Source organism: Mesocricetus auratus, unplaced genomic scaffold (genome assembly GCF_017639785.1).
Source record: "Mesocricetus auratus isolate SY011 unplaced genomic scaffold, BCM_Maur_2.0 Super-Scaffold_4256, whole genome shotgun sequence".
In the NCBI taxonomy this organism is placed as follows: domain Eukaryota; kingdom Metazoa; phylum Chordata; class Mammalia; order Rodentia; family Cricetidae; genus Mesocricetus; species Mesocricetus auratus.
Window position 1 is genome coordinate 49,080,232 of NW_024429182.1, and position 24,838 is coordinate 49,105,069.

General features: G+C 53.0%; 1 protein-coding gene and 1 long non-coding RNA gene across 8 annotated transcripts in view; one reads left to right on the top strand and one right to left on the bottom strand.

Annotated features, from left to right (window-relative positions):
- The window catches only part of Syt7 (synaptotagmin 7), a 58,445-nt gene extending 38,682 nt beyond the window's left edge, over window positions 1-19,763 (bottom strand). For 6 of the 7 annotated variants that reach the window (XM_040747836.1, XM_040747815.1, XM_040747799.1 and 3 more), the window contains exon 1: window positions 3,156-3,225. In XM_040747836.1, the coding sequence (XP_040603770.1) occupies window positions 3,156-3,210 (55 nt within the window). In that variant the 5' untranslated portion in view covers window positions 3,211-3,225. Of the gene's footprint in view, window positions 1-3,155; window positions 3,226-19,547 lie in introns of those variants that run through there. The other variant, XM_040747795.1, reaches the window with a different exon arrangement.
- A 41-nt stretch (window positions 19,764-19,804) lies between these two features.
- Window positions 19,805-23,323, top strand: LOC121140963. The gene is made up of 2 exons (XR_005877925.1): window positions 19,805-20,822; window positions 22,591-23,323. It is a non-coding gene; the product is annotated as an uncharacterized LOC121140963 (long non-coding RNA).
- Window positions 23,324-24,838: the final 1,515 nt, after the last annotated feature.

The following is a 24,838-nucleotide window of genomic DNA, read 5'->3' on the forward strand; positions in this document are numbered from 1 at the left end:
AGATCTGGGAGGCAGGACAAACCAGGAGCTAAGCAGAACCAGCCTTCTGGGCTTGTATGGGGTTGTTCAGGGAGGGAGGGGTGAGCTCAGACATACTGCTGCCCCTCTGCCCAGGCCTCTGCTGGGCATGTCACCACATGGGAACTCATTCATGACCAAACTGAGTCGTGTCGTCCTGCCCACATCATCAAGCAAACCCCAAAGAAAGGAGACTCAAGGAGGTGTCTTCTTTCTGAAGGGAGCCCAGTAGCTTGTGTATAGAACTCTCTAGCAGGTCAGCTCCATGAGGGCAAAGATCAGTTCCTTAGGTGAAACTATTCCATCATGGAGACTGGAGCCTGGTTATAGTAGGTGGTCAATAAATACTTGTTGGAAGAATGAATGAGAAAGACTCCCAGGCCTCTAGGAGTAAGAATAGCCCTGGGAATCTGCCATTTATTAAGCACCCACTGTGTACCACACTTCAGGACCTGTGAAGACAGAGACTGTCAATCCTTCACTCACTCCAGTATCCTTGGTGACACACAAAGACGTGCTCAGTAAATATTTGTTGAATGTTCAATGCCTGCATATGTTATCTCATTTGTCACCCAAACAAGATAGAAGAGAAGAGATGGGAGAGGCGTTAATGACAGTCTCCAAGCCTTTCTCTTTTACACACACACACACACACACACACACACACACACACACACACACACACACACAAACACTCCGAACCAGGACTCTGTTTATTCTTTGCACTACAAACCCAAACCCTTGAGTTGTCAAGACCCTGATGAAAACACCTCCGTGAAGCCTTGCTTAGTCTGCCCAATGAGAATCGATCAGTGTCTTCTGCTTCAGCATTCCCACGGCACTGTACCTGTCTTTTAGAGTGTAGTGTTTAAGCGTTGCGGCTCTAGAACCAGACTTCTGGGCTCAAATTCTGGCTCAGACTCTTCCAAGCCATGTGCCTTAATCCCTGCATGCCTTGGTTTCTCTACCTGTAAGCGAGGACTAATAATAGCACAGTTTTCCTGGGACTACTGGGAGACTAACAGGAATTAGCACATATAATGTGCTTAGCACAGTGCCTGACACAGAGTAAGCAATAAATGGTGGCTATTATCATAGCATTAGTGCATTGTGCCCTGGACCAGAGATACCTGGGGCAGGGAGCCGGGCTTACTGAGAAGTGAATGAGACACTGAACGGTCCGCTCTCATTCACCCCAGGACAGCAGGGGCCAAGGGTCACAGTTTATTGGATTCTCTGCAGGCTTACCCACCCCCTGCCCCAGGAAGTGGTCCTTATGGCAGGCATCAGTGAGTGCTTCTGGCATGGAAGGATGGAAGGGGAAGGGCTGGCACATGGGGGTGTGGGGTAGGGGCAACAGCTGGAGGCCAGGCTGGGTCTCAGGTGTGAACTGTAGACCCGGTGCGGGTTGGTAAGGCTTTGCTTCCATTGCCTCTCATCTCCTCAGCAAGCCATGATTTATGGATGAACAGAATCAAACAGGACCGCGGGCTGCTGGATGCCCTGGGGAAGCTGCTTGAGAAGCAATGGACTTCTGAGGGCAAGCTCACTGGCTGCCTGCTGGGGGGAGGGTATGTGCACAAAGAACACAGATACAGGCACCACAACCCTCTCACGCACATGTAACATGGAGATCCATTCCTACACAGATATCCATGCTTACACACACACATATGCATGCATGCCCATGACCAGGCCCACGAGCAGATGTTCAGCTCACTCTATCACTCATGAGGCCTGGGATTTCAGGTGCTTCCTCTGGCTTGGAACTCTCACTCCTGAGTTGGATGTCATTTGCCCACTCCCGTATCGCCCCCTCTTTCCTCTCCAGGTGGAGCAGACTAGGGACAGTAGGTTTCTTGTACTCTCCTGCCCTGGGTTCAAGCCCCAGCTACATCAATGGCCATCTGCGTAGCCCAAGCAAGGCCCGGAGTGGGTTTCCATGCTCTTCCTTCCAGCAGATGATCTCCTGGTGTACTGTTGTCAGGACTAAACGACAGCCAACATTCACTGGGGACACCTAGTGTGGCAGATAGTTTCTGCATATCACCTCTGGGCTACTTAGTGTTCCCCACTGACAGAGGAAGAAACAGAGATCTGGAGAACTAACGGCCCTTGAGTCTGTGTTTTCCTACCATGCTACAATGGGCTCCCTCTGAGTGGAACGATGTTCCAAGACATGCTCTATTGTACTGCCTAGTCACACACATTCCACCCTTCCCACATGCACCCAGGAAGCTTTGCATGATGTCTTAGTTAGGTTTCCATTGCTGTGAAAAAGACCATGACCAAAGGCAACTTAGGGAGGAAAAGGTTTATTTAATCTTACATTTTCACTCCATCGGTGAGAAATCAGGGCAAGAACTCAAGCAGGGCAGGAAACTGGAGGCAGAGACTGAAGCATAAGCCATGGAGGAGCGCTGCTTACAGGCTTACTCCTCCTGGCTTGTTCAGTATGTTTTTTTATACACCAAGGACCATCTGCCCAGGGGTGGTACCACCCACAGTGGACTGGGCCCTCACACATCAATCATTAGTCAAGAAAATGCTTTATTGACTTGCCTACAGGCAATCTGGATGGAGGTATTTTCTCAAGTAAGATTACCTCTTCCTAGATATGTCTAGGTTTGTGTCAAGTTGACTGGATGGCTGTTCCTTACAGTCTTTTCTTCAAGGCACTTGACTGAAGTTGGTTTTCATTCTCTTCCATAAGCCTTTATATGTACTGGAACTATTACAGCTCACTATTTGGGATTTATAACTAGCTCTCTATATTCTTTCTATGTTGGATTACCTGGAAGGCTGAGACCCAGATCCATGGCCTCTACAGCCAAACATCCATAGAGAGGCTGCGGAGATAATTGCTAAATGCATGAAATCATCCAGCTTCAGGAAAGCCAGCTTCCTTCAGGAAGCCCTCCCTGAGGACACAGCAGTGTCTTCTTCCTCCAAGTTTAAACTAACTGGCCTTCTGCCACATTCCCTGTCCTTGGGCATAGACCAGACACCTCAACCAGGACCACTGGGCCCACCAGAGATCTATACACAGGCTTGTCCCCCCAAAATTCATTCACATTTTTACTCGTGGATGGTGACATGGATACTACCTATGCATACTACTTCCCATCACTCTCAACCTGGGCTGTCCCCTTTCCTGGAGGCTCCTTTTAGCATCACCAGCTTGTATGCCATTGATCTCTTACCAAGTACTTTTAGCCATAGTCATTGATAGCACCAAGTCAGGTTCATAGCTCTCGGCACTTCTTTGGAAGTACATCTCTTATGGGGGAGGGTGTGGGGAGGTGAGACAGGGTCTCACTATGTAGCCTTGGCTATGCTAGAACTCAATATATAGACTAGGCTGCCCTCGAACTCACAGAGATCACTTGCTTCTATCTCCTGAGTGCTGGGACTTATTAAATGAAAGTAAGTTTCTTATGCCCATTTTACAGTGAAAGAAACTGAGGATCAAAGGATTCAGAGCCTTCCCAGGAGCACACAGTAAGAGAGAGGTAAAATCGGGATGGGACTTGAGGTCGTCTGGTCCCATGGCTCTCCTCTGTTCTACTCTAGGGGTGCTGTGTCTTAGATCACTCAATGGCTAGAGGGAAAGGAAAGAGACTGAGTGAACCCTAGAAGTCAGTGGAAGGGCGTGTTCTAGCTAGTTTTCTTTCTTTCTCTCTCTCTCTCTCTTTCTCTCTCTCTGTTTCTTTCTTTCCCTCCCTTCCTTCTTCCTTCCTTCCTTTCTTTTGTCAACTTGACATAGCTAGCATCATTTAAGAAGAGAGAACCTTCATGAGAAGCAAGCCAGTAAGCAGTATCCCACCATGGCTTCTGGCCCCAGGTTCTCGCCTTAAGTTCCTGCCCTGACTTCTTTCAGTGATGAACTATGATATAGAACTGTGAGATAAAATAAACCCTTTCCTCCCCAAGTTGATCTTGGTCATGGTATTTTATCACAATAGAAACCCTAACTGACACAGGGTTCTTTTTCAAGAACTGCCCAGAAGAAGCCAGGGCTGAGTTTCCCCAGCATTTCAGACACTACTTTGGCATATGTTGCTTAGGGATTTCCTCCCAGATGTTAGACTGATAGAGCACTTTCAGCTGATAGAGGCTAAGCCTGCTTATGAGTCCCAGAAGAAGCTGGGGGCCAGGTGCTGGAGTTGGGCTAGCTGGGAGAACAGAGAGAAGTCAGAGGATGTATCCAGGGCTCCATCATTGGTACTGATTAGGATACGGACACTATTCTACACACACACACACACACACACACACACACACACACACACACACACACACACACATACGCGGTGGGGAGGAGTGCTGTTGGGGGTGGCTGGGTCTACATCTGCCAGCACCTTCCCATCCTGAGCATGCCTCCTCCCACCCGATTCTGCTCTTCCCAGCACTCCCCTCCGCCCCCAGGATGGTGTTCCAGGTGGAAGGTAGTGAAAGTTGGAGTCATGGCTTTCCACAAGAAGCCCTCCCTCCAAATGCATGCCCAGTATAAGGAAATGGGGGGAGGGCATTTACAGGTGGACAGAGCCCAGCAGCTTGGGGAGGGTACACTTGGGAAGCTTGTGTCATCTCCCTTCTTTTGCCAGCCCAGTACACACCAGAAAGCCAGGAAGGGGCAAGAAAGGAAGACAGAACCACTAAGCCAAACCCTGAAGCCCAAACAGGCAGGCAGAGCTCTGCTTCTTGGCAGTCAGTAGAATTTTCTGTCCTCTCTTCACTCTGAAACTCCTCCTTCCAGGCCACCCACCTTGGAGCCTGGCAGCTCTCTCCTTGCAAGGAACAGAGAAAATGAGATGGGTGGGAGAGGAGGAAAGGAAAAAGGAGGGGAGCGAGCCCAGCATACCTTCCAAAGGGAAGCTGGGTCTCGGCCCTCTCCCAGGCCCTCTGGACAGCGTCTCTGGCCGTCCTTCAGGAAGCAGAGGAGCAGCACACAGTACCTTGGGCCTCACCTGGAGCAAGAACAAGAGGAGGCCCGAGGGGAAGTGTTTTGGAAAGTTACAAGTAGCTGAAAATAGGGGCTTAACACAAGCAAGCTTCCTCAACCTTGGCTGTAATAAAAACAGATAATGTGTGAGTGAGCCAGGGAGAGCATGCTGGCAGGGGCCGCAGAGGCCGGCTGCATGCAGACAGTTTAGAATTCAGAGGAGATGCCAAGTGAGTAAACATCAAACGAAGGGTTATCCGGACGGGCCAGGAGCTGGTCCAGCAAGAATTGGATATGGACGTGTCAGGATCCACAACCACCCAGGCTCCTCATGAGGGGTGAGGCCTGGCCAGCTACAGGGTCTTATCCACACCTTCCCTAGTTCTTCTGTCTCTTCCAGCAGACATCATCATGGCCTGGGGAATAATGGCTCATATCTGTACTGCGAAGAACAGTTTGTGAAATGCTGGACAGTTTACCAAAGCTTTCACATTCATTATCACACTTAATGGGGGTCAGGAGGGCATCTTCTGTCCAGCCACCTCCTCCCCACACCGCAGCCACCCTCATCTCCCACGATTCCTGGCCTGGAATGGGATTGCTCTGAGTGCTGATCCTCAGCCCCAAAAGGAGGGGAGACAGACTATCTGCAGACTGCAAGAACTGTTGAGGCGAGAAGTCATCAGAATCAAGGCCGTTCAGGACTGACACGTTCAAGTGTCTAGCCAAGTTATCCAGGAGCCTGCTGCTCTCCCTGCCCACCTTGTGCCCCAAGCTGATGAGCCGCCTGGGTAACCATGAAAAGGATCACATCCTTCAGAGCAGCAGGAACCCAAGAAAGGAGGAGCTCACAGGAAGGGCCTCTCCCGCAGGAGTGCGGAGCGGGGGCAGGATCGGGGTGTGTGATGATTAAGTACAAGCCTTGACCACTAGTTACTCCTATGAATAATGCATTGTTGTGCCTTGGCCTAAATCAGCATCTTATTGTTATTAATAATACACAGCAGCACAGAGGCTGGGGTTGGAGCGCAGTGCTGTATCTCATTGGAGGATCTCAGAGCACCACACAGTTCCTCATACTAATGACTCAACTCCACCTCCCCAGGCTACAGGCTTCCTTATGGGCCAGGAAGGGCACCTGTCCTTCTCTGGCTTCCTCCCACCTGAGCCTTGGAGTCACAAAGGCCACATGAGTGAGGACTCATCCATCCTGAATTTCAAGTACTCAGCCAGGGTTCTGGGAGGGGAAGGGGAGTACACTTAATCTTTGCCAGCTCAAGGGCTCTTGAAGATTCAAGATTATGTGAAGCAGTTTCCTGAGATGTTTAAGAAGGTAAGAGGTAACTAGAGAGGGACTCCAGATGTGGGCAAGAAGGATGGAGAGACACTGGTAGGGATCTGAATCCAGATGTGCCACCCATCAGTTGTGTGACCTTGGGCTACTCACTCCGCTCTCCGTTCCCAGCCTTGTCGCTAGAGCGTAGGGTGTTCCTCCTGGGTGTGCTGTTTCACTGTATCATAAGATATCTGTCACAGGGTTAGTGAGTAGGAGGTCTGAGCCACTGAGCCCTTCAGTGCTGCCCGTGGTACTGAAACAGGTGTAGGCCTGGCGTTCCCTGTCCTTGGTGCTGAACAGTCCTCAGTCCCAGAGCAGAGCAAGACTCAAGAGACTGGAACCTCTTCACAATTATAGCGCAGTACCTCTATGTCCTCTGCCGGTCCCTTCCTGAACAAACCCCAGCTGAAGCCACCAGAAGACCTCCAGAGCTCCTTTTCTTTAGATAGTGAGGTCCCAGCGAGTCACAAGTCTCTCTGCTAAAGAAAATACCGCACCCTCTTCCCTCTAGGCAGTCTGCCACACTGCCTCCTAGTGGCAGCTTGGAACTGTACCCAGAGCAGGAGCACAGAAGGTCCCCAGTGGTGGCGCAGGGTGCACAGGGAAGGAGCAGCAGAAGGCCTGGCCCCCGCCGCCCCCTCACTGCTCCTAGGGCAATCTGGCACACTGAGCTTGCATCATTGCCCAACGCATGCACGCTCGAACTCGTCCGTCCTTGTCCTAGCCTAGTTGGGCGCCTTGCTGCTTGGGTCACAGAGCAGACTGAACACAGATGACCAGAGTGCACCAAGCCAAACCTCCAGGTGGTGGGCGGTGTTGACTTGACGAACATCAATCTCTCCTCCCACTGCTAGGCCAGAAAATGCCTATAATTTGCTTCCCTCAGGGCGCGGCAGAAGCCCCATTCCCCCACAGCCACCATCTCATAGCCCTGTCCTAGAGAAAAGTGAGGAGCTTGGGAAGGAGAAGATACCCACGAGACACTCCTATTCTACAGGTGCTTGGTGATTCCACAGATCTCTGTTAACCTGGCTGACTGAAGAAACTCCCCCCAATCCCACAAAACAAAAAGCAGGAGTCAGGGGTTAGCAGTAGGGCTCAGCTAGTAGTGTTTGCCTAATCTGCACCAGGTCCTAGGTTTGGTTCCCAGGACATCATAAGATGGGGATTATGGTGCGCACCTGTAATTCCACATTCAGGACGTGGAGGCAGGCAGATCAGGAGGCCAATTTGGGATGTCTGAAGCCCTACCTCAGAACAAACAAACAAAGCAAAGCAGATAAAATCAGAGTAAAGACACCACTGAACCACAGATTCTCCGAACTCAGGGAAGGAGTGAAGCTAATTTACTTTAATTACAGTACAGCCATCTAGTACCATTCATTGAGCACTTGTTATGCACTAAGCGCCATGCTAAGAGCTCTGCAAACATCATACCCGTTAGCCTTACAAACACCCGTCGGAGGAAGCGCCATGTTCAGCCTCTTACAAACCAAGAGAGTGGGGCTCGGAGAGCAAGGAGGAACACACAGAACAATGGAGCTGGTGGATGTGAAGACTGCAGTGAGAAACCTTATCTTTCCACCCTCAAACTCCAACCGTCATCCAGTGTTCCAGAGGCCTCGCCATCCCTCAGATATCTGCAAGACCACTCTCCCTCCACCACCCCCACCTCTCAGCTGAGAGTCACTCGCATGTGACAGAAACACCTTGCCCTCGGCAGTACTTGTAGCCTCACTAAGTGTTGACCGAACTGAGCCCCGTGATACTGAGGGGCGAGGGCAAGCAGGAATGGCCTGGCTCTGACCTCACAGGAGTCAACATCAGGCTCAGAGGAATAAACGGCTGGCCCTAAGTAGCCTTTTGATGCGAGCTCCTCTGAAGGTGGTTGGCCTGCCAGGCCAGTGCTCACTTCCCGCTCGCTGCAGGCTGGGCCCTGTGTACACAGGGCTGGAGAATCCTCGGGGCCACGAGGCTCTGTGAGGCCCTGACCTGAGCTGCTTTCCCTCTTCCTGCTCCCCAGAGGCCACCAGCTGCCTCAGCTCTAAGTTGGAGTCTTGGAGTCTCACTCTAAATGGCTTTTTTCTTCCAGGCAATTACCTCCTGCTAATTAGGAAGCGAGGCTGCCAGTCCCAGGGCCCCAGACTGACCCCTTTCTCAACCCACAGGGATGAGGGTATGTGGAGGCAGTGAGTGGCAGCACTAGTCATAAACACTTCCTGGGTCACAGCCGGCCGGTCAGGGCAGTGGGGGCAGTGGAGGGTCAAGGAGTTTCAAGGACTTGAAGAAGGGAAGTGAAGATGCTGGGGTGGGGGGTGGCTGAATGGGAGTGAGCCAGGAGACCAGGAGTTAGAAGCAGCCTAGACACACCCATGTGGTATAATAGAGACCTGGGCAGCAGACGGGGCCAGAATATCTGGAAAAACACAGATGTGGGGAAGGCATGGAACGGATGAAGGAAGGAAGGAATTTAAGGAGACAGATCTCCGGTTCTTCAGAGAAAGAGGGCACACCATAAGATGGCCAAGACTACAAAAGAGGATGGCAAAAAGGGAGATACTGGGAGACTCCAAGAGGGAGAAGGAGACAGGAAGGACAGGGGGGAGGGAGGAATCACTGCAAACCCCCAGGGAGGAGTGGAGAATGGGGGAGAACGACTTGGAGTGGCAGCTCCCAGGGCCCCAAGAAGGGCTATTTCTACATCGCTGTCCTTGAGCCTCCCCAATGTCAGTCCCCAGCCGGCCAGGCCTGCATACTTCCTACACAGCCACAGGCGCGGGCAGGCATGATGATCATCACCAGCTAGCTCGTGCCCCAAGGTGTTCCACATTCTGGGGACAGCCAGCTGACTTTGCTCCATGCCAACCTGTAACCCCTTCCAGGGGACCCTCCTGGGTCACAGTAACATGACCTGAGCATGCGGCTGTGCGCTGCAGCCTCTCTGTCTCAGCAGGAAGATCAACACGCACAGAAGTAGCGGCTGGCCAAGGTCATATAGCAAGTGGGCGAGGGAGCCAGACACGGAGGACTCCGGGGCTGAGTCCCAGGGGGGTCCCACTCTCTGCCGGGCAGCAACAGAAAATGAATGTGGATCTTGGCTGTCAGCACTTTTTGTCAGACCTTGACGTCGTGTACCACATGGGAGGGACAAGTGTGGCCAGGGGGTGAAAGAAAAGCCAAAAAGAGGGGAGTGGAGGTGGGGGGGGGGAGGGCTGGATGGGAGGGCTCTGCAAAGGCAACAATGGCAGCTAACATTATTGAGCACTTACTAGGCACAGTGTGTCACCTGCTTACCACATGATGTGTGGGATCCCATTTGATCCCCATGACAACCCTACCACCCTATTATAGTGAAGAAACTGATATACGGAAGAGCTACCCAGTGAAATGGTTCTAACCAGATGGCCAGTCAGCCATGTTGAGGCCACTGTCCAGAAGATCCCTCCACTATGGCATTATCTGAGTTCCCAGTTCTGAAATCTAGGCCCAAAATGCCCATAGGGCTGTGGTTTTTCTTGTTACATAAAAGGGAGCAGTATCCTAAGGTCCCACATTCAATAAGGTGTGTGCATGTTGTGTATGTGCACGTGTGTGTGTGCGCGTGTGTGTGTGCATACGCATATGGAGGCCAGAGGACAACCATGGATGTTGCTCCTCAGGAGCCGTCCACCCTGGTTTTTTTGTTGTTGTGTTGTTTTGTGTTTTACATCTTTATCATTTATTTTGTTTGGAGGAGCATTCAGGTGCCACAGCATACAAGTGGAGGCCAGAGGACAACGTGGAATAGCTTTTCTTTCCTCCCATCATGTGGATCCCAGGGGGATCACAGGATTAGGCTTGGTGGCATTGATCCGTCACACCAGCTCCACCTCAGTTTGTTTTGTCTTTTTTTTTCCCGAAACAGGATCTCTCACTGGCCTAGAGCTCACCAAGGTGGCTGGGTTGGCTGGCAGGCAAGCTCTTCCTCCTCAGTGCTAAGATTACAAGGGTGTGCCACCGTGTCGGGATTTTGTTTATAATGTGTATTTTGGGGATTGAACTCAGTTCCTCATGCTTTCAAGGCACACACTTTAACAAGTGAGCCATCTCCCCAGCCCAGAATCCCATTATTTTTGATCTAGAACCCCAGTGTTCTGCCTGTCAGTCTGCACTCTCTTGGTCATTTCCCTGCATGGGGCTTGCTCATCTGTTCTTAATCATTGTCTACCTGGTATAGCCATGCTGGGTCACACATGTCCACAAGCATTCCAGCACCAAGAAGAAATCAACTTTAGTATATGCTTATATGCGCGCGCGCGCACACACACACACACACACACACACACACACACACACACACACACACACACACACACACACCCCTCTGGGCTCTGGTTGGTTTGTAGAGACCTTGTGCTATTCTGCAATGCATAGCCACGTGGTAGTGACGTGGGCCACCACACCCTCTCTCCTCTGCTTCCCTCTAGTGCCTGGGTGGCCGGCACGTCACATCACACACCTGCTGGCACCCCCATCCCCACTGCCTTCCTCACGCCTCTCCTCTAGCAGAAGCAGGCACCTTCTCCAGGAAGGAAGCAGGCTCAGGCACAGCCTGGCTCCCACAGCCTGAAGATGCCAGCCAACTTGGGGGTGGAAAGGGAGAAAGAGGCATCAGCATGAGGTTTGGGGGCTTAGGGTCTATGGTTCCTACCAAAGACCAAGTCTTCCCTCAGTTCTGACTGTCATAACTCAGCTCTCACAATTCTAGGGATGCCAGCCCCCCCTTAGTCACTCCCACAAATGAGACAGATGGGGGACATGGGAACAGAGGGCCTAGCCCTCACTCCCAAGCAGGGTGATGGTACCACCAGGGCTCCTCTGGCTGAGTTTTAACTGCACCCCTCCACCCCATCCCTGGTCCCTACGCTCTCCTCCCCCTGCCCAAACATTTCAGAGTTCTGGGTATTTTTAGGCCTCAGCTGACAGGCTGTGAAATCGCTCCCTTCGCACCTCCCCAACCAGGCGGGGGCTGGAGAGGGAGGAATGAGGTTGGGGAGGGCCATGTAGACAATTCACTGGGCTCCTCCCAGGCTGGCAGGTGCCAAGCAATGAGTGAGGGGCTCCTCCCCTTTTCCCCAGATCTGGCAAGGAATCCCTTCACCTCGCCTGGAGAAGAATGAAAACAGAATAGAAAGGGACCTCTACTCCATTCAGGGACTGGAGAATAAAGGGTTTATGAAGGTGCTGGGGACACCCTCTGAGTCCAACTCTGCAGCCAAACCAACTCTAAGCACTCCCTTCTGAGAGATGGGCTGAGAGACAGGCTGGCTGGGATCCTAGTAGGATAAGGGAAGCACTAGGCAGCATATCTCAGTGGTTAGCACCCAGGCTATGGACTAAGAATAACTCAAATTCTTTATCCTGACTTGTGGAATAACCTATCCAAGACCCTCTATCTCTGTGGTCCTTAGTTTCCTCATTTACATAACCTAGAAAACAAGGTGATACACACAGACACACACACACACTCAAATGGCAACGTGTGTGTGTGTGTGTGTGTGTGTGTGTGTGAGTGTGCGCGGCCAGCACCTCAGTGTAAAGCTGTTTTCCTGGAATGACCTCTCCTTAGGGAAATAGGAAGATATATCCACACCCTGCTGGAAATGGGCCCCTGTGCCAGGGGCCACGAGCATGGAGGGGAGGTGGCCTGCCTAGTTGTCATGGAGACAGTTTAGCTCTATTGAGATTCTGCAGCCCAAACCTGGCAGCATGAGTGTGAGTTCTGTGGTTCCTGCTATGGCCTCACCCTGATGCCCGAAGTGAGGGATAGGGTGCAGACCTATTCGGCAGCAGTATCTCCTACGTCTCTGGGGCCTTTGAGACCACTCACCTTGGCACCTCACCACCTCTGAGAGGCCTTTTCTAATGACTCCAGTGCCAGAAGGCCCTCTCACGCTGATGCCCATCCACGCTGGCTACCATCTGACTGCCCACTCCCCATTCACTGGTTTGCTAAGGCCAGGGCCCACAGCAGGAAAACTGAGACAGTCTGGGCAGGTATGTCCCCGGTGAGCCTCGAACTCCACTGCCAGCTTGCTGCCAAGCATCTCGTCTCCCACACCGCCACTGATATAGTTCCTTACAGTGATCTATTCCAAAGACTTCCATTACCTTACAAAAAACAAAACAAAACTGGGGATGTGGCTCAGTTGGGAGAAGTTTTGGTTAGCATGCACAGGGTCCCAGGTTCAATTCTCAGCACTTCATAATCTAAGTGTGGTGGTATAAACCTATAATCCCAGCACTTGGGAGGAAAAAGCAGGAAGACCTGAATGAAGCCCAAGGTCCTCTTTGGCTACGGCAGAATATCCAGGCCGTCCTGGAATACATGAGACCCTGTTGCTCCTCCTGTCAATAGCTCAGTTCTATAATTTCTGAAGTCAGACTTTTTCTAGTCTGGCCCAGTTTACCTTCCCAGGCCTCAGGGTACTCCTTCCTAGGATCTCCCTTCCAGTCAAGTTCAGACTGCTCACTACTGCCTCGACTGGCCAAGGTCTCTCAGGCCCCTGCACCTTGCATGTACTTGCTCCCAGTTGCCAAATGCCCAGCCTATGCTTCCTCCTACGGCAAAGCTCTTGGATCCTGCAGCATGGCTGGAATCCCGAATTGACTTCTAATGGCGAGTCCTTGCCAGGGTGTGCTGACAATGGACGTGCTATGCACTTAGAAGAGCTGTATCACACAGCAAGCACTCCACAAATCTGTGCTAGCCTGGCAGATACTGACAGCCATGGCTTCAGTGAGATCCTCCCCAAACTCTTCCACTAAGGCAGTAAGTCCTTCCTGGAGCTTCCAGAACCCCCGTCCCACACATCAATCTCTCAGAACGGGGTAATGTTGATAACAGCTGCCCTTCCATATCACGAGTGTTTACTACGTGTGAAGCTCTGGAATGGATGACTACTTTTCTTGCCTCATTGCTCCTCATCCTCCAGCCACCCAGAAAATAAGAAACATCCACATGCCCATTTCAGAGAGGAGGAAACTGAGGCAGCAGGAGACCAGTGAGACAGCAACAATTACCTCCGCAGGAGTTCACAAAGACAGCGGGGTGGGTCCAAGGGTCCTGGCTTAAGTAAGCCATCCCTGGAAGCACACATGTAAAGTGCTTAGCATATACTGAGTGCTCTGCAAATAAGAGCTTGCTACTAAAGTGCGTCTGCTAACACTAGTAGTGGGGAGGTGTTGGATGAGCTGAGAAGGAATTCCTTAAGCTACACGACCTGCAGAGCACAACTTTATTCCATTCCTGGAGGAAGAAACCAGGGGCTCAGGGCGGTTCTGCTATACATAGGGTCATAAATAGGAAAGACAGGGAACCCTAATATCTCGCTGGTCCTAGAGATAAGCAGCTCCTCTAGGGGGCTCTGATGTACTCAGATTGGGCCGAGCAGGAGAGAGCCTACTTTGGGCTGGCCAAGCCAGCCACAGCTCTCTGGTCCTGCTGACACTATCCCGTAGTAATGAGACGGATCCAATCTGTACCCAGAGCCCCACCGGGAGCAACTGCCGCGGCAGGGTTTGAAGTAATTTAATTGGACACATTAGCCACACAGCTCTCTCCTCTACTCCCCTGTTTGGGGCTTCACGCAGGCACCCCTTTCTCACTTACCCAGCCCTGGTAGGAAGCAGGCACACACACCACCAACCAGTTAGGACAGACTCATTGGCACCCCTTCTCTCTTTTTTCTGGAGGTGCAAAAACCAGAAGCCCCTTTTTGCTGATGCAAACAGTAGCTATGGAAGCTGACTGAAGCCGAGACTCAGACCCTGCCTTCTCCAGTGGTAAGAACAGGGTCACCCCTTTCTCTCCATCAAGCAGCCCCAGAAGCCCTCATCCTCCCAGACTCCAAGGACACTGAAGGAGCAGGGCAAGAAGCATAATACTGTTCTGACAATGTTTGGTTCTGTCACTATCAGGGTAACTATTGATACAGGGGACGGTCCTTCTCTTAGGGCTTTGGGGAGGAATGCAAACACACAAATGTGCATAGAATCTGACAGTCACCAATGCACAGATGAGTTCAGTTTAATCCAGCTAGACACACACTCACACACACACACACACACTCACACTGCACACAGAGACACAGACACACAGCATCAGAGTAACCTTGTATCTGTATACAGAATACTCCTACAACCATCCCATGTCCACACCCATGCATGCTTACAGCTAGGTGAGGCCCTGCTCCCTGAAGATGGAAGCCTCAGAGGTGGCTAAGGTGGCAGGTTAAGGGTGTGGCAGGGGGCAGGCAGGATCCCTAGAGAGCCCACACCCTGCCAGGCTGAGTACAAGGCTGGGGGAGGGGCCCTCCCCAAAGCTTTCCGTCACAGCTCCCCGCGCACCTCAATGCACCTCGCTATGAATACACTCATTAGCCGCTGTTTACAGCGGGCAGGGCACTCGGCACTGAGCACAGCTATTACGGCCAGCCAGCTGCCGCCCGCACACGCACACACGTAGGTACACACAGCCACCAAGCTTCTACCACCATCCTGTCTTCCCCTTCCCCCTCACTGGAGCCCCACATGCTCTATCACGTGGATATACCAATTCCCCAAACATCTCAGCCCACCATATAACTCAGTTTCAGGCCCACCCACCCAGGGTGACACACCTTTCCCAAGAGTTCCTTCTGGGTAGAAGCTGCCAAGCCTTCCTGAGTAGCCGATGAGCTAGCCCACCTTTCTTCCAACGGGCTGGAATGAAGGCATAGATGCTGAGCTCTCTCCAGTCCCTTCCACAGGTTCCATGCTGTCTGCCAACTCTGGTCCAACCCTCAGGGAATTCTGCTGGGTGAGACTAAGCCTGGCCCTCCAGAGGCAAATTGGACAGAGCCCAGCAGGGCTACCCCCTGCTGCCTGAAGGTCAGCACCTCAATGTCCATGGAACTGGCACAATTCTCTTGGCTCCACTGGCTGGGGTTCCCTGGCAAGGTAGAAGGGTACCCAGGCTTAGCCTGGCACAGGCTGGCTCCGGCACCTGGCCAGAGCAGTGACTGCCCTGATAGAAAAAGCTGACCTCATTGGCCACGAGTGCCACCTGTGGGCACTGACCATGGAATGGGGACTACACACAGAGACAGATGTCTGTGCCCACCTGGAACATCTCAGTATCTCTGAGGAGCCCATGGAACCAATTCCTCCCCCTCCACTCAGGACTGAGCCTCCCAGCCACCACATACCCCCCTCAGCAGCTACTCCCCTGCTGTTCTGGGCCTCACTCCCCTGGGGGAAGCAGTTATTGAAAACGGTCCATCAGATTCAATAAGAATTCAAAGTCCCTGAGAGAAGAGAGGGGTGGGTGGAGGGTGGAGGTGGATAGGAGGGGACCGCATGTTCCTCCTGCGCCCTTCCCTCATGACATGCTTCATATAGGGGCTGGAGGGCCCTTGCTCTGCTGCCCTCGGAGCCTGTGGGTCAACTAGGGCCCGGACCAGCTGCCTAAAGACCTCTCTTAGTTTACTGGATGCCCACCTACCTGATCCCCTGCCTTGTAGCTTTCCTCCCACCTATCACAAGCTGACCTATCACCGTGATCCAACCTCTGTGGCACCCCTACCATCAAAGAGGAGCTTCAGGACCAACCTGATCTCTCAATCCTTGTGTTCATAGACACCTAGCCTGATGGTCAAGCTGTCCTCCCAAGACCACAGAACAGCATAGAGTTAGTGAGAGGCCTGACTCCACAGCAACTCTGTTGTTTAGAGGGGCCCCTAGACCCAAAGGTCATCCTCTCCCAACCCAGTGTCAGACTTGCTCTCCTCAGACCCCCTCCCTGCCATACCTGTTGGAGGGACAATGTGTTCTGAAGTACTAAGTTCTGCCCCAAGCACAGGACACAGGCACAACAGTAAAGGGAGCCTGTGCAGATGGGGTCAGCTAGGCGAGGGATGTCCCCGGAGAGCAGTTGTCAGGAAAATTGTGGGATAGTCTGGCTTTGTTGGATTTCCACACCCAGCCTTGGACCTGACCCCATCCATGGTCCTTATACCATAAACTTAGTCTGTTCTTTCAGCCCTAACTCCAGCCTCACACCAACCGTTTGACAGACGTGGCCCTTAAATTGTACCCAGGGAGTAGATAGGCGACTTAGACAATTACCTTGCCATGCCAAAGTCCTCTGCATATATATATATATGTATATATATGTATATACATATATATATATATGCAATCACCTTTACCCCTACGGAATGACCTGCCTAATGGAGTGTCTGTGTCTGTAGGGGACAGAGTCCACTAACAGGTGGAAGGGGGAACAGATGGAGGCTTCAGGCACTGCTGTCCAGTTGGACTAACCGAGTCCCAGAAGTCCGGTGACTAAGTGGGAATCCCTCAGGGCCTAACCTCTCTCTCCCAGCCCTTCTCTCTCTGGCCTTGCTCACTGGCTCACTGCAAGGTCACTTCTCCCTCTCTCCTCCTTCCCACTGCTGTCCTGCCTGTCCTGCCTACCCACTGCAACGCTGACCCCTGCAGGCCTGCTGAGGCCCTGCCCAGCCTGGGGACAGGCAGTCAGACAGACTAAGGAGGCAGGCCAGGCCAGCTTTGGGACAAAGAGGATAAAGGATGGGGGGGGGGGCTGCAGGCAGGGCAGAGGTGGCTGGGCAATCTGGAGCAGGAGCTCATGGGTGTGCATGGGAAGGGACAGGTCTGCTTTCTCCATCTAGTTTCTGCTGCCTTCTGACACCCCTTTCTTTATAGTAACAGGAGTAATAGTGTCTGGGGGCCAGCACCATGGGGGAAGGGAAGAGCTCCCATCAGATAAAGCCTTAGTCTTAGGATGAGCCCTGGAGGGACCGAGAGAGAGAGACAGAGACAGAGACAGAGAGACAGAGAGAGAGAGACAGACAGACAGAGACAGACACAGAGAGACAGAGACAGAGAGAAAGCACAGAGGGAGAGAGAATACCATAGGAACCCTCTGGAACTGGCTCAGGGCATGAGGAGCAGGAGCAGATAAGGTATCTGTTATTTATTTATTTATTTACTTACTTATTTATTTATTAACAAAACAACAGTGGGCCACAGGTGCTCCTGAGACGGGTGGATGAGGAGACCAGGCTGTAAGAGGTACTGGCTCCTGTGGGACCAGAGGGGAGATGAGGGACTGTTCTGAGTCACACAGGAATTAATTTGCACATCTCACTCCTACCTGGTGCCAGGCAAAGGGGAGTTGTGGGTGGTTGGAAATGGGGGACATAGGGCCCTAGCTGTGGGTAGCAGACCTTGAGAAGCTGCTAGGGATGGGAGATTGGCATGGAACTATAAGGATTCTTAGAAGTGATACTAAGGGTCACAAAGGGCCTCAGAGATCCCAGAGGAGCAGAATTCAAACATACTCTACTCCCTACGACCTATTTTTGGTTCTACCAGCCCAGCGCCCACACAAGAGAGAAGAAGACCTCGCCAGCTTCCTTCACAGTCAGGACCAACCTTGCCTCGGCATTGGGGGACCCTGCAGTTTCAAGGGGGCAAGACAGAAAAGGTTCAGGGTTGCCAGGTTGTCAGGAACAGCTGTGGAATCCAGGCCCTTTGCCCAGAAGATGCCAAGTACATCAGGTTGGCCTCTGTGGAGAGGGCAGAGGTGCTTGGAGGAGTGGTAATGTCACCGTGCCAAAGTATTAGAAGGAGAAGAGTGGTTGGATGAAGGCATGGCCCTAGGCCAGTGGACTAACAGCAATGGAGACTGTCCCTTCCATCTTCTTTCCTGAGTTGGGCTCGGAACTTGACTGCCGAGAGTGAACCAAGCCAAAGGATGCCCCTGCCTTTGGTCCAAGTGTAGGAAGCTGCCTTTCCCTAGGGAACAATGTCAGGGTAGGTGAACTGGGTTCAGACAGATGAGGAAAGGGCCCCTCAAAGGTAATGTCCCTTCAGCCCACACCTAGAGGACATTCAGAGAAGGGCACGAAGCCCCAGAGGAGACTGAGTCTCAGATCCAAGCCTTCAGTGTGTGCAATGTCTGCCACCCAGTAGCTCAACCTCAGTGAGACTGGAGTGCCCCTTGAGAGAAGACAGCATGTGTGGATTGGGCACAAATGGGCAAAGCCAATGTCGACCCGTTTGCTGTGCAGAGCTTCAGGGCTGGAGTCCCCTTCTGTGGAGGGTTTCAGTGCCCCCAGGACCCACAGCAGGGAACCCAGAGACTCTTGTAGGACTGGGTCTTAGGCTGGAGCCCCGCGCTCTTAGCCTTGGAGAGCAGCCCAAAAACAGACCTCGGAGGCCAGGAGGCTGAACAAGTGGGGGTAAGGGGTTAAGCTGTGTCTGAAAGAGCATCCCAAGTGGGATGGAACTGAGCCTGGTCAGGAGCTGCAGGGGACCTGTCTACAGGTGGGCACTGCGTGGGGGAGGCGTCAGGAGCCAAGGAGGAAATGGCAGAGCAATTTCCCGAGGAAGGAGAGATTCCTGGCACGGGCTCTAAGGATGCTAGAAGGATGCTAAGCCTGACAGTGGGCTCCCAGGCCACTCCCTTTCAGAAAGGCAAAGGGGTGCGGCCCCCTTCCCTTCCCTCCCTGGTAGGACTGGAGTGAGTTTGATGTTCTCTGCGTCCCCCTCCCCAAGCCCAGGAGAACACTGCCTGGCCACCCCCATTGTCATCAGCCGCTGAGATTTCTCTTCAGGTACCCCTGCCTCCCCTTCACCGCTCCTGCGGTTCCCCACCCCCCAGAAGCCTCTACCCCCCGCCGCTGCACCAGATTCCCACTTGCCCCCTGGAGCCCTCTCAATTCACAGTTGGCACCGCAGATGACACTCCGCTCCTCTGTGCCCACAATCTTGGCCCAAAACTGCCAGGATCTTCCTTGCCCCGAGGTCCCCCAACATTAACATCCCCAGGGCACTGGTGCTGGGGAGCAGGGGGTACCTCTGAAGGCACTGCCCGGCTCCCTCGGGGATAGCAGCTTCTCGCTCCGCCACACACGTTGTCCTTGGGCTGCTGGGGGTTGGGGGGGAGGTCCTTGTGGGGACACTGCGAACCCGGCCCTGGGCATCCAGCCTAGCAACGTCCCGACTGCGGGGTCTGAGTCTGAATCTCTGCCGCTAGAACCCACGCCCCCGGGACTGAGATAACCCTGGTAGGAAGGGGTGCAATTCGTGCGGCTCCAGCCGACAGCAGCCCTAGGCTGGGGCTCCGAGACGGCGACCAGGCGCTGCAGCCATCCTGCCCGCCGGTACGGGGCGCCCCAGCCCGCGCGGGTCCGCGCTTACCTGGGCTGGCCGCCTCCGGGTCCCGGTACATGGTCCCCTCGTCGCCGGCTCTCTCTGGGCTCCTCAGAGCCGCCTGCGGCCGCGCGCTACTCTGCCGCCGCTGCAGGGCATGGGGCCGGGCGACCCCCGGGGGCGGGTCCGAGGGCGGGGGCCGCGCGGGCTGCACTGAGCCGCGGAGCCGGGGAGCGGGGGCCGCCCGCCAGCCCTCCCGGCCGCCCGCGGAGCACGCTGCCGCCGCCGCCGCCGAGCCGCGCGGAGCCTCCTCCCTCTGGCCTGCGCGCCGCGTGTGCGCGCCGGAGCGTGTGTGAGTGTGTACGAGGCGGAGTGTGTGTGTGTGTGTGTATGTATGTGTGTGCGTGCGTGCGTGAGTGTGTGTATGTGTGTGTGCGCCCGGGGCACCGCCGGCGCCGCCCGCTCGCCGCCGAGCGCCAAGGCCACTGTTACTGCCGCGCCCACTGCCGGCCGCACTCCGCACTGCAGCCCTGGACTAGCCACCGCCGCCCGGTGCCGCCCCGAGGGCACGGCCGCCGCCCCGCAAACCCCAAGCGCTCGCGAAGCCCCGCTTGGAAGGATCGCGGAGCTCCACGGCTAGGTTCGTTCAGATTATGGAAGATGTGACTCACTCGGCTCGTGAGCCACGGGTGGCGGTGGACTCGCACGCCACAGGGTCGCCCAGCTGGCCACCTCCTCCGAGGTGCCCTCTGACTCCGTTCCGAAAGGCGTGGAGATCCTACCCGGGTTTTCCGCTTGGTGGCCGCTCGAGGGCGTTAGCTCTGGACTGGGAACAGCGGAGGACCTAGGAAGAAGGGTTGGTGGGTATCAAAACCAGGAATGGAATCTGTTGCCTGCGCTGGGCCTCGGCCTGACAGTCTTGTCTTTCCCAGAGCTGGTGCGCTGCAGGAACAGATAGGACTAGAATCTCCACCTTCCGTGGGGTACTACGCATCGCAACCTTTCCCATCTATCCCAGCTCCGGGAGCAAAGAGAGCAGCTGTTCAGCCCCTCTTCATTCCTCTCTCGACCCTGTTCTCCCGGGCCTCCCCTTTCATTTGTCCCAGTGTGCCCCTGAAAGAAATGAAATCCCCTTCTCCTGTCAACCTTGAGGACTCTTGGCGCGCTCTCTGCTATCTGCTCCCTTGATCTGTTTAACATTTTCCAAATCTGGAGGACTCCGTTTTTCTCTACAGAACTGAGACTATTTGCTTCTGGGGCAAGGAAGAGGCAGAATCATGTCCCAAGAACTTTGAAGGCCCAGGACCGAACCATGGGGATCAGGTACCAGGTCTCCTTACACATCTACACAGGGACTCAGTACACACAAGCATGCAAGCCGTCTAGCTCACAGAGTCCCAGACCCTTCCCACCGTGCAGGTCGTGCCCCTACCCTGGACTGAAAGGGGTGGGTAAGACAGCACCATCTTTGGATTGCAAATGTCAGCATCCCTCCTTCCATGCAGGTGACAAGTGAACCTGGCTTTCCAGCACTGGAGGTTTCTGCTCCCAGAAGGTCACCTAGCTGGCTTCATACTGTGCCTGAAGTATGCCCTCCCACACCTCCACCTCACTCGTGGTACAGGCAGCCAGCACCCACGGGGACAATCTTTGCTCCAAGTGTCCCTCATTGCGCTCATGCGCACACACTCGCACACACACAACACAGCACACAGACCATTCCCTGAAACTCACATGGAGGTTACCGCCCCCCCCCACCACCACACGCATATTCACCTCCACCCACAGCTTTTCCGGTTGAGAAGTAGATAAGGAAATTCCCCCAGCAAACCTTCTCTAGGATTGTTCCGGTGGAAAACAGATTTCCTGGGATTGAATATTCTAATTAAAAATGGAAGGGGAAAAAAAAGCATGTGTAGGTTAGGCCTGTAATTCCCCAGTGGAATCTCAGCCCTCACCCTGTGGTCAAGGGCTATTTTGTTCCACATCCTGTAGCCACCCTCACTCACTTGCAGCCTAGAATCCAGGGACTAGTCACAGCCTGCCTTGGGGGCTAAGCCGGTAGGTGGGGGCTCTAGGGTCTCCAGCCTGCATTCATTCCGCCTTCCAAATCCATCTGTCTCTCTCAGTGCTTCCTGAAGAGTCAAGCGCGCACTATGCCCTACCCCAGCCATCAGTGGGTATCCAGGAAGGGCCCCTCTTCAGAAATCTTCCTATTCCAGATCCCTCCCACCCTCCTGAGAGAGAGGAAAGGGGAACAGCATGATCCCTTGCCATTGTAACTTGACAAGGTTTTCCTTTGGCATCTAGAAGCTCCCAGTTTCTTAGCACTGATGAGGACATCAGAGAGATGATCCAAGCCCCCTCCTCAGGTGACAAATGGTGAAAGTCAAGCCCCTAGAGGAGACCCAGGGAGCCAGAAGCTCTGAGAACTCACAACCCAAGGTGCTGCTAAGGGACCTGGAGAAGTCCTCGGTTTAATTCCCACATTTTTGCCAATTCTGGGATTCATGAAAAAAGCCGTCCATTTGCTCCCACCCCAGGGCTTACAAATAAAACTCACCTCATTCTCTCAGCAGCCATGTGATAGCCACTACTCCAAAACAATGGAGATGGACAGTCCCCAGACATGCCAGATAAAACCTCAAGAGATCTCTTTGTGCAAAACAAGGCTCCAGGGCATTGTGGGGTTTGATTTATTTCTTTTTTATTTTTATTTTTTGAGTACTGGGGACTGAGTTCAGGGTTGTGTGCTTGCTAGGGAATTGCTCTACCATTGAGGTAAATCTTCAACCCCCTAAGATTTTAAAAAACCCTTTTCTGTGGGTCTCAGGCACTTTGTTTAGGGGAAGCAATGGCACTGGAAAGAGGAAGACATACACATTCATGTGGTTCTGCCATTTGCAGTTGTAGTTAGCCTGTGCAGACAGACATATGTCTTGGGGCCTTGGTTTCTTCATTCTGCATAATGAGGATAACAATACTTATTTCTTTGATTACTGTAAGATTAAATGTGATGACACCATTAACAATACTTGAAGCATCTGATTGATTCTTGATATTGATTACTATTATTTTTTTTATCCTTTAGAGAGATGCTGTATACTCTCCATTCTCATGTTTTGCTTGTTGAAGAAATCACTTCAGAAGAAATCTAACCTCAAACCATTTTGCTACATTTGAAGGCTATTCTCTCCTGATGTTGCATCCTGAGAGCTCAGCCAGTCGGGAGCTCCTGCCTTCTAAGCACTCACAAGGACTAGGCAGAGGCAGGAAATGGATTCTGCAGGAGAGCTCAGGTCCTTGGACAAAGAACCCAGGAGACTGTGAATTACTCACCCCCCAACCCTGCCCTCAGGCCCTGACTCTTCTTAGAAGAGGTCCTGGGCCTCTGGAGGGGGCCTTCAGAAGAGGCCCTTTCCTTCCAGATGGGCCCCTATGTCCTGAGTTCCATGACGTGAAGGAAGCATTCAGAGCACCTAGTCGCCCAAGGATTGGCTTGCTGCATGCCTTGGACCCCTCAGGCCTGTTTCCCATCTGGTGCAGTCATTGAAATCAGGTGTCCTGGGTCAGCTGCAGGCTGAGAGTAAGAGCAGGGAGGGACATTTTGTCCCTCTGGAGCAGATGCCAGGCCTCCTCTCTCCCAAACAGGGCCCCCGAGGCCACCTGGCTATGTTGCTAGGCCACGACATGGAGGCAGGACTCCTGGGTCCGCCAGCTTCTTTGCTGGCGTGATCTCCACGCTGCTGTTTCCCTACAGTGCCTGTCCCCTCACCCCCACCCACCAGACTACAGGATGAATTATTAATAAAAATGCTGAGGAAGCTGTTTGTGTGTGCATGTGATAGAACAAACACACCTCTCTCCTTGTCACCATCCATGTGGCAACAGACTCAGACTGAGCATTGGCCTCATCCAGCAGTGACAGGCTGAGGCCAGATAGCACAGCCTACACAATGTACCGTCTAAAGCGCTTGTCCCACAATCCTGTCCCCATCTGCAGTCAGCCCCTTCCTCCTCTGCAGAGGCCCAGAGTCTGGAGAGGATAAAACCATAGGATTAATAGATCGGCCAGGTGTGGTGCTGATTGAGGCAGGAGGATCAGGAGTCAAGGTTAGCCTGAGCTATAAAAGATACTGTGCCAAAAGAACAATAAACTGATGTCATCACCCTGAAGGGACAGGACAGCAAGGACCAAGAAAGCAACTGCAGGCCGCTATCACCATGCCTGTCTCATCACAAGGAGGTGTAATCAGTACTTTTGGATTTCCTCCCCATGCCTAGCCCTGAGACACTCCTGCTTTGGAGGCCTAGTCCTAAAAAGATGGAGTCCATGCCACAACATCCAGAGCAGAATTCTAGTCCTGTGCTCTGCTCCTGCCTCTGTTTCTCTAGCTGTTAGCCATACTGGATATCTCTGGATCTTGATTTCCCCATCAGGGCTAAAAATAGTACTGTAGAGATGTCAAAATACATTGGCAAGATATGGCAAGATGTCTTTCCTGGCTCCCCATGGGTGACCCCAAAGTATCAAGAATCCTGACCTAGACTGACCTCTCCACAGCTACAGGCACTCAAGAATCCCTGAAACTGTTGCAGGTCCAGAAGCATTCTCTTCCAGAAGCCCCACCTCCGTATCACCTGTCCTCCCATGTGTTTCTCCCATCTTGATTCTCTCTCTTTTTAGCTTTAAAAAAATGTGTGTGTGTGTGTGTGTGTGTGTGTGTGTGTGTGTGTGTGTGTCAGTTCTCTCCTACTATATGAGTTCCCAGCACCAAGTTCAGATCATAGGGTTTGGTGGCAGATGCCTTTACCTGCCCAACTATCTTGTGCTCCTGTCTCTCTCTTCTCCATGTTCCTTCTGATAGCCATCCATCCTTTGCTCAGCTATTGTGGCAAGCTGAAAACAAGTGGGCTTCTTCCAGTCAATCCCTCCGGGGACAGCTACAGTGTTAATGGGCAGCTTTGTCTCAGGCCTCTTTGATAACTCTTGGGCTGCTCTGGACTCCTGAGACTGACTGAGGCCCCTTGGAAATCCCTCAGCTGGCTGATGCCAAGCTCAGGGAGCTGGGGTGAGACCCTCAATTCTTCTGAGAATCTGGTTACCATTCTCTGCTACAGGGGTGCTGCTTTACCATCTTGGTAGTGTCTCAGGCCCTTCTGGGGATCTCATCTTCCTAGAAGAAATGCAGACACAGATACAACCAACATTTTGCTTATCAGTACGTGTGTGGTCTATAGTTTCTGGGGAAAGCTCCCTTGTCCTGAAGCTCTACAAGGTGGCTTCCAACAGTCTCTGCCTTGTTCTTAGCACTCCTTGCCCTACCCATGATGACTCT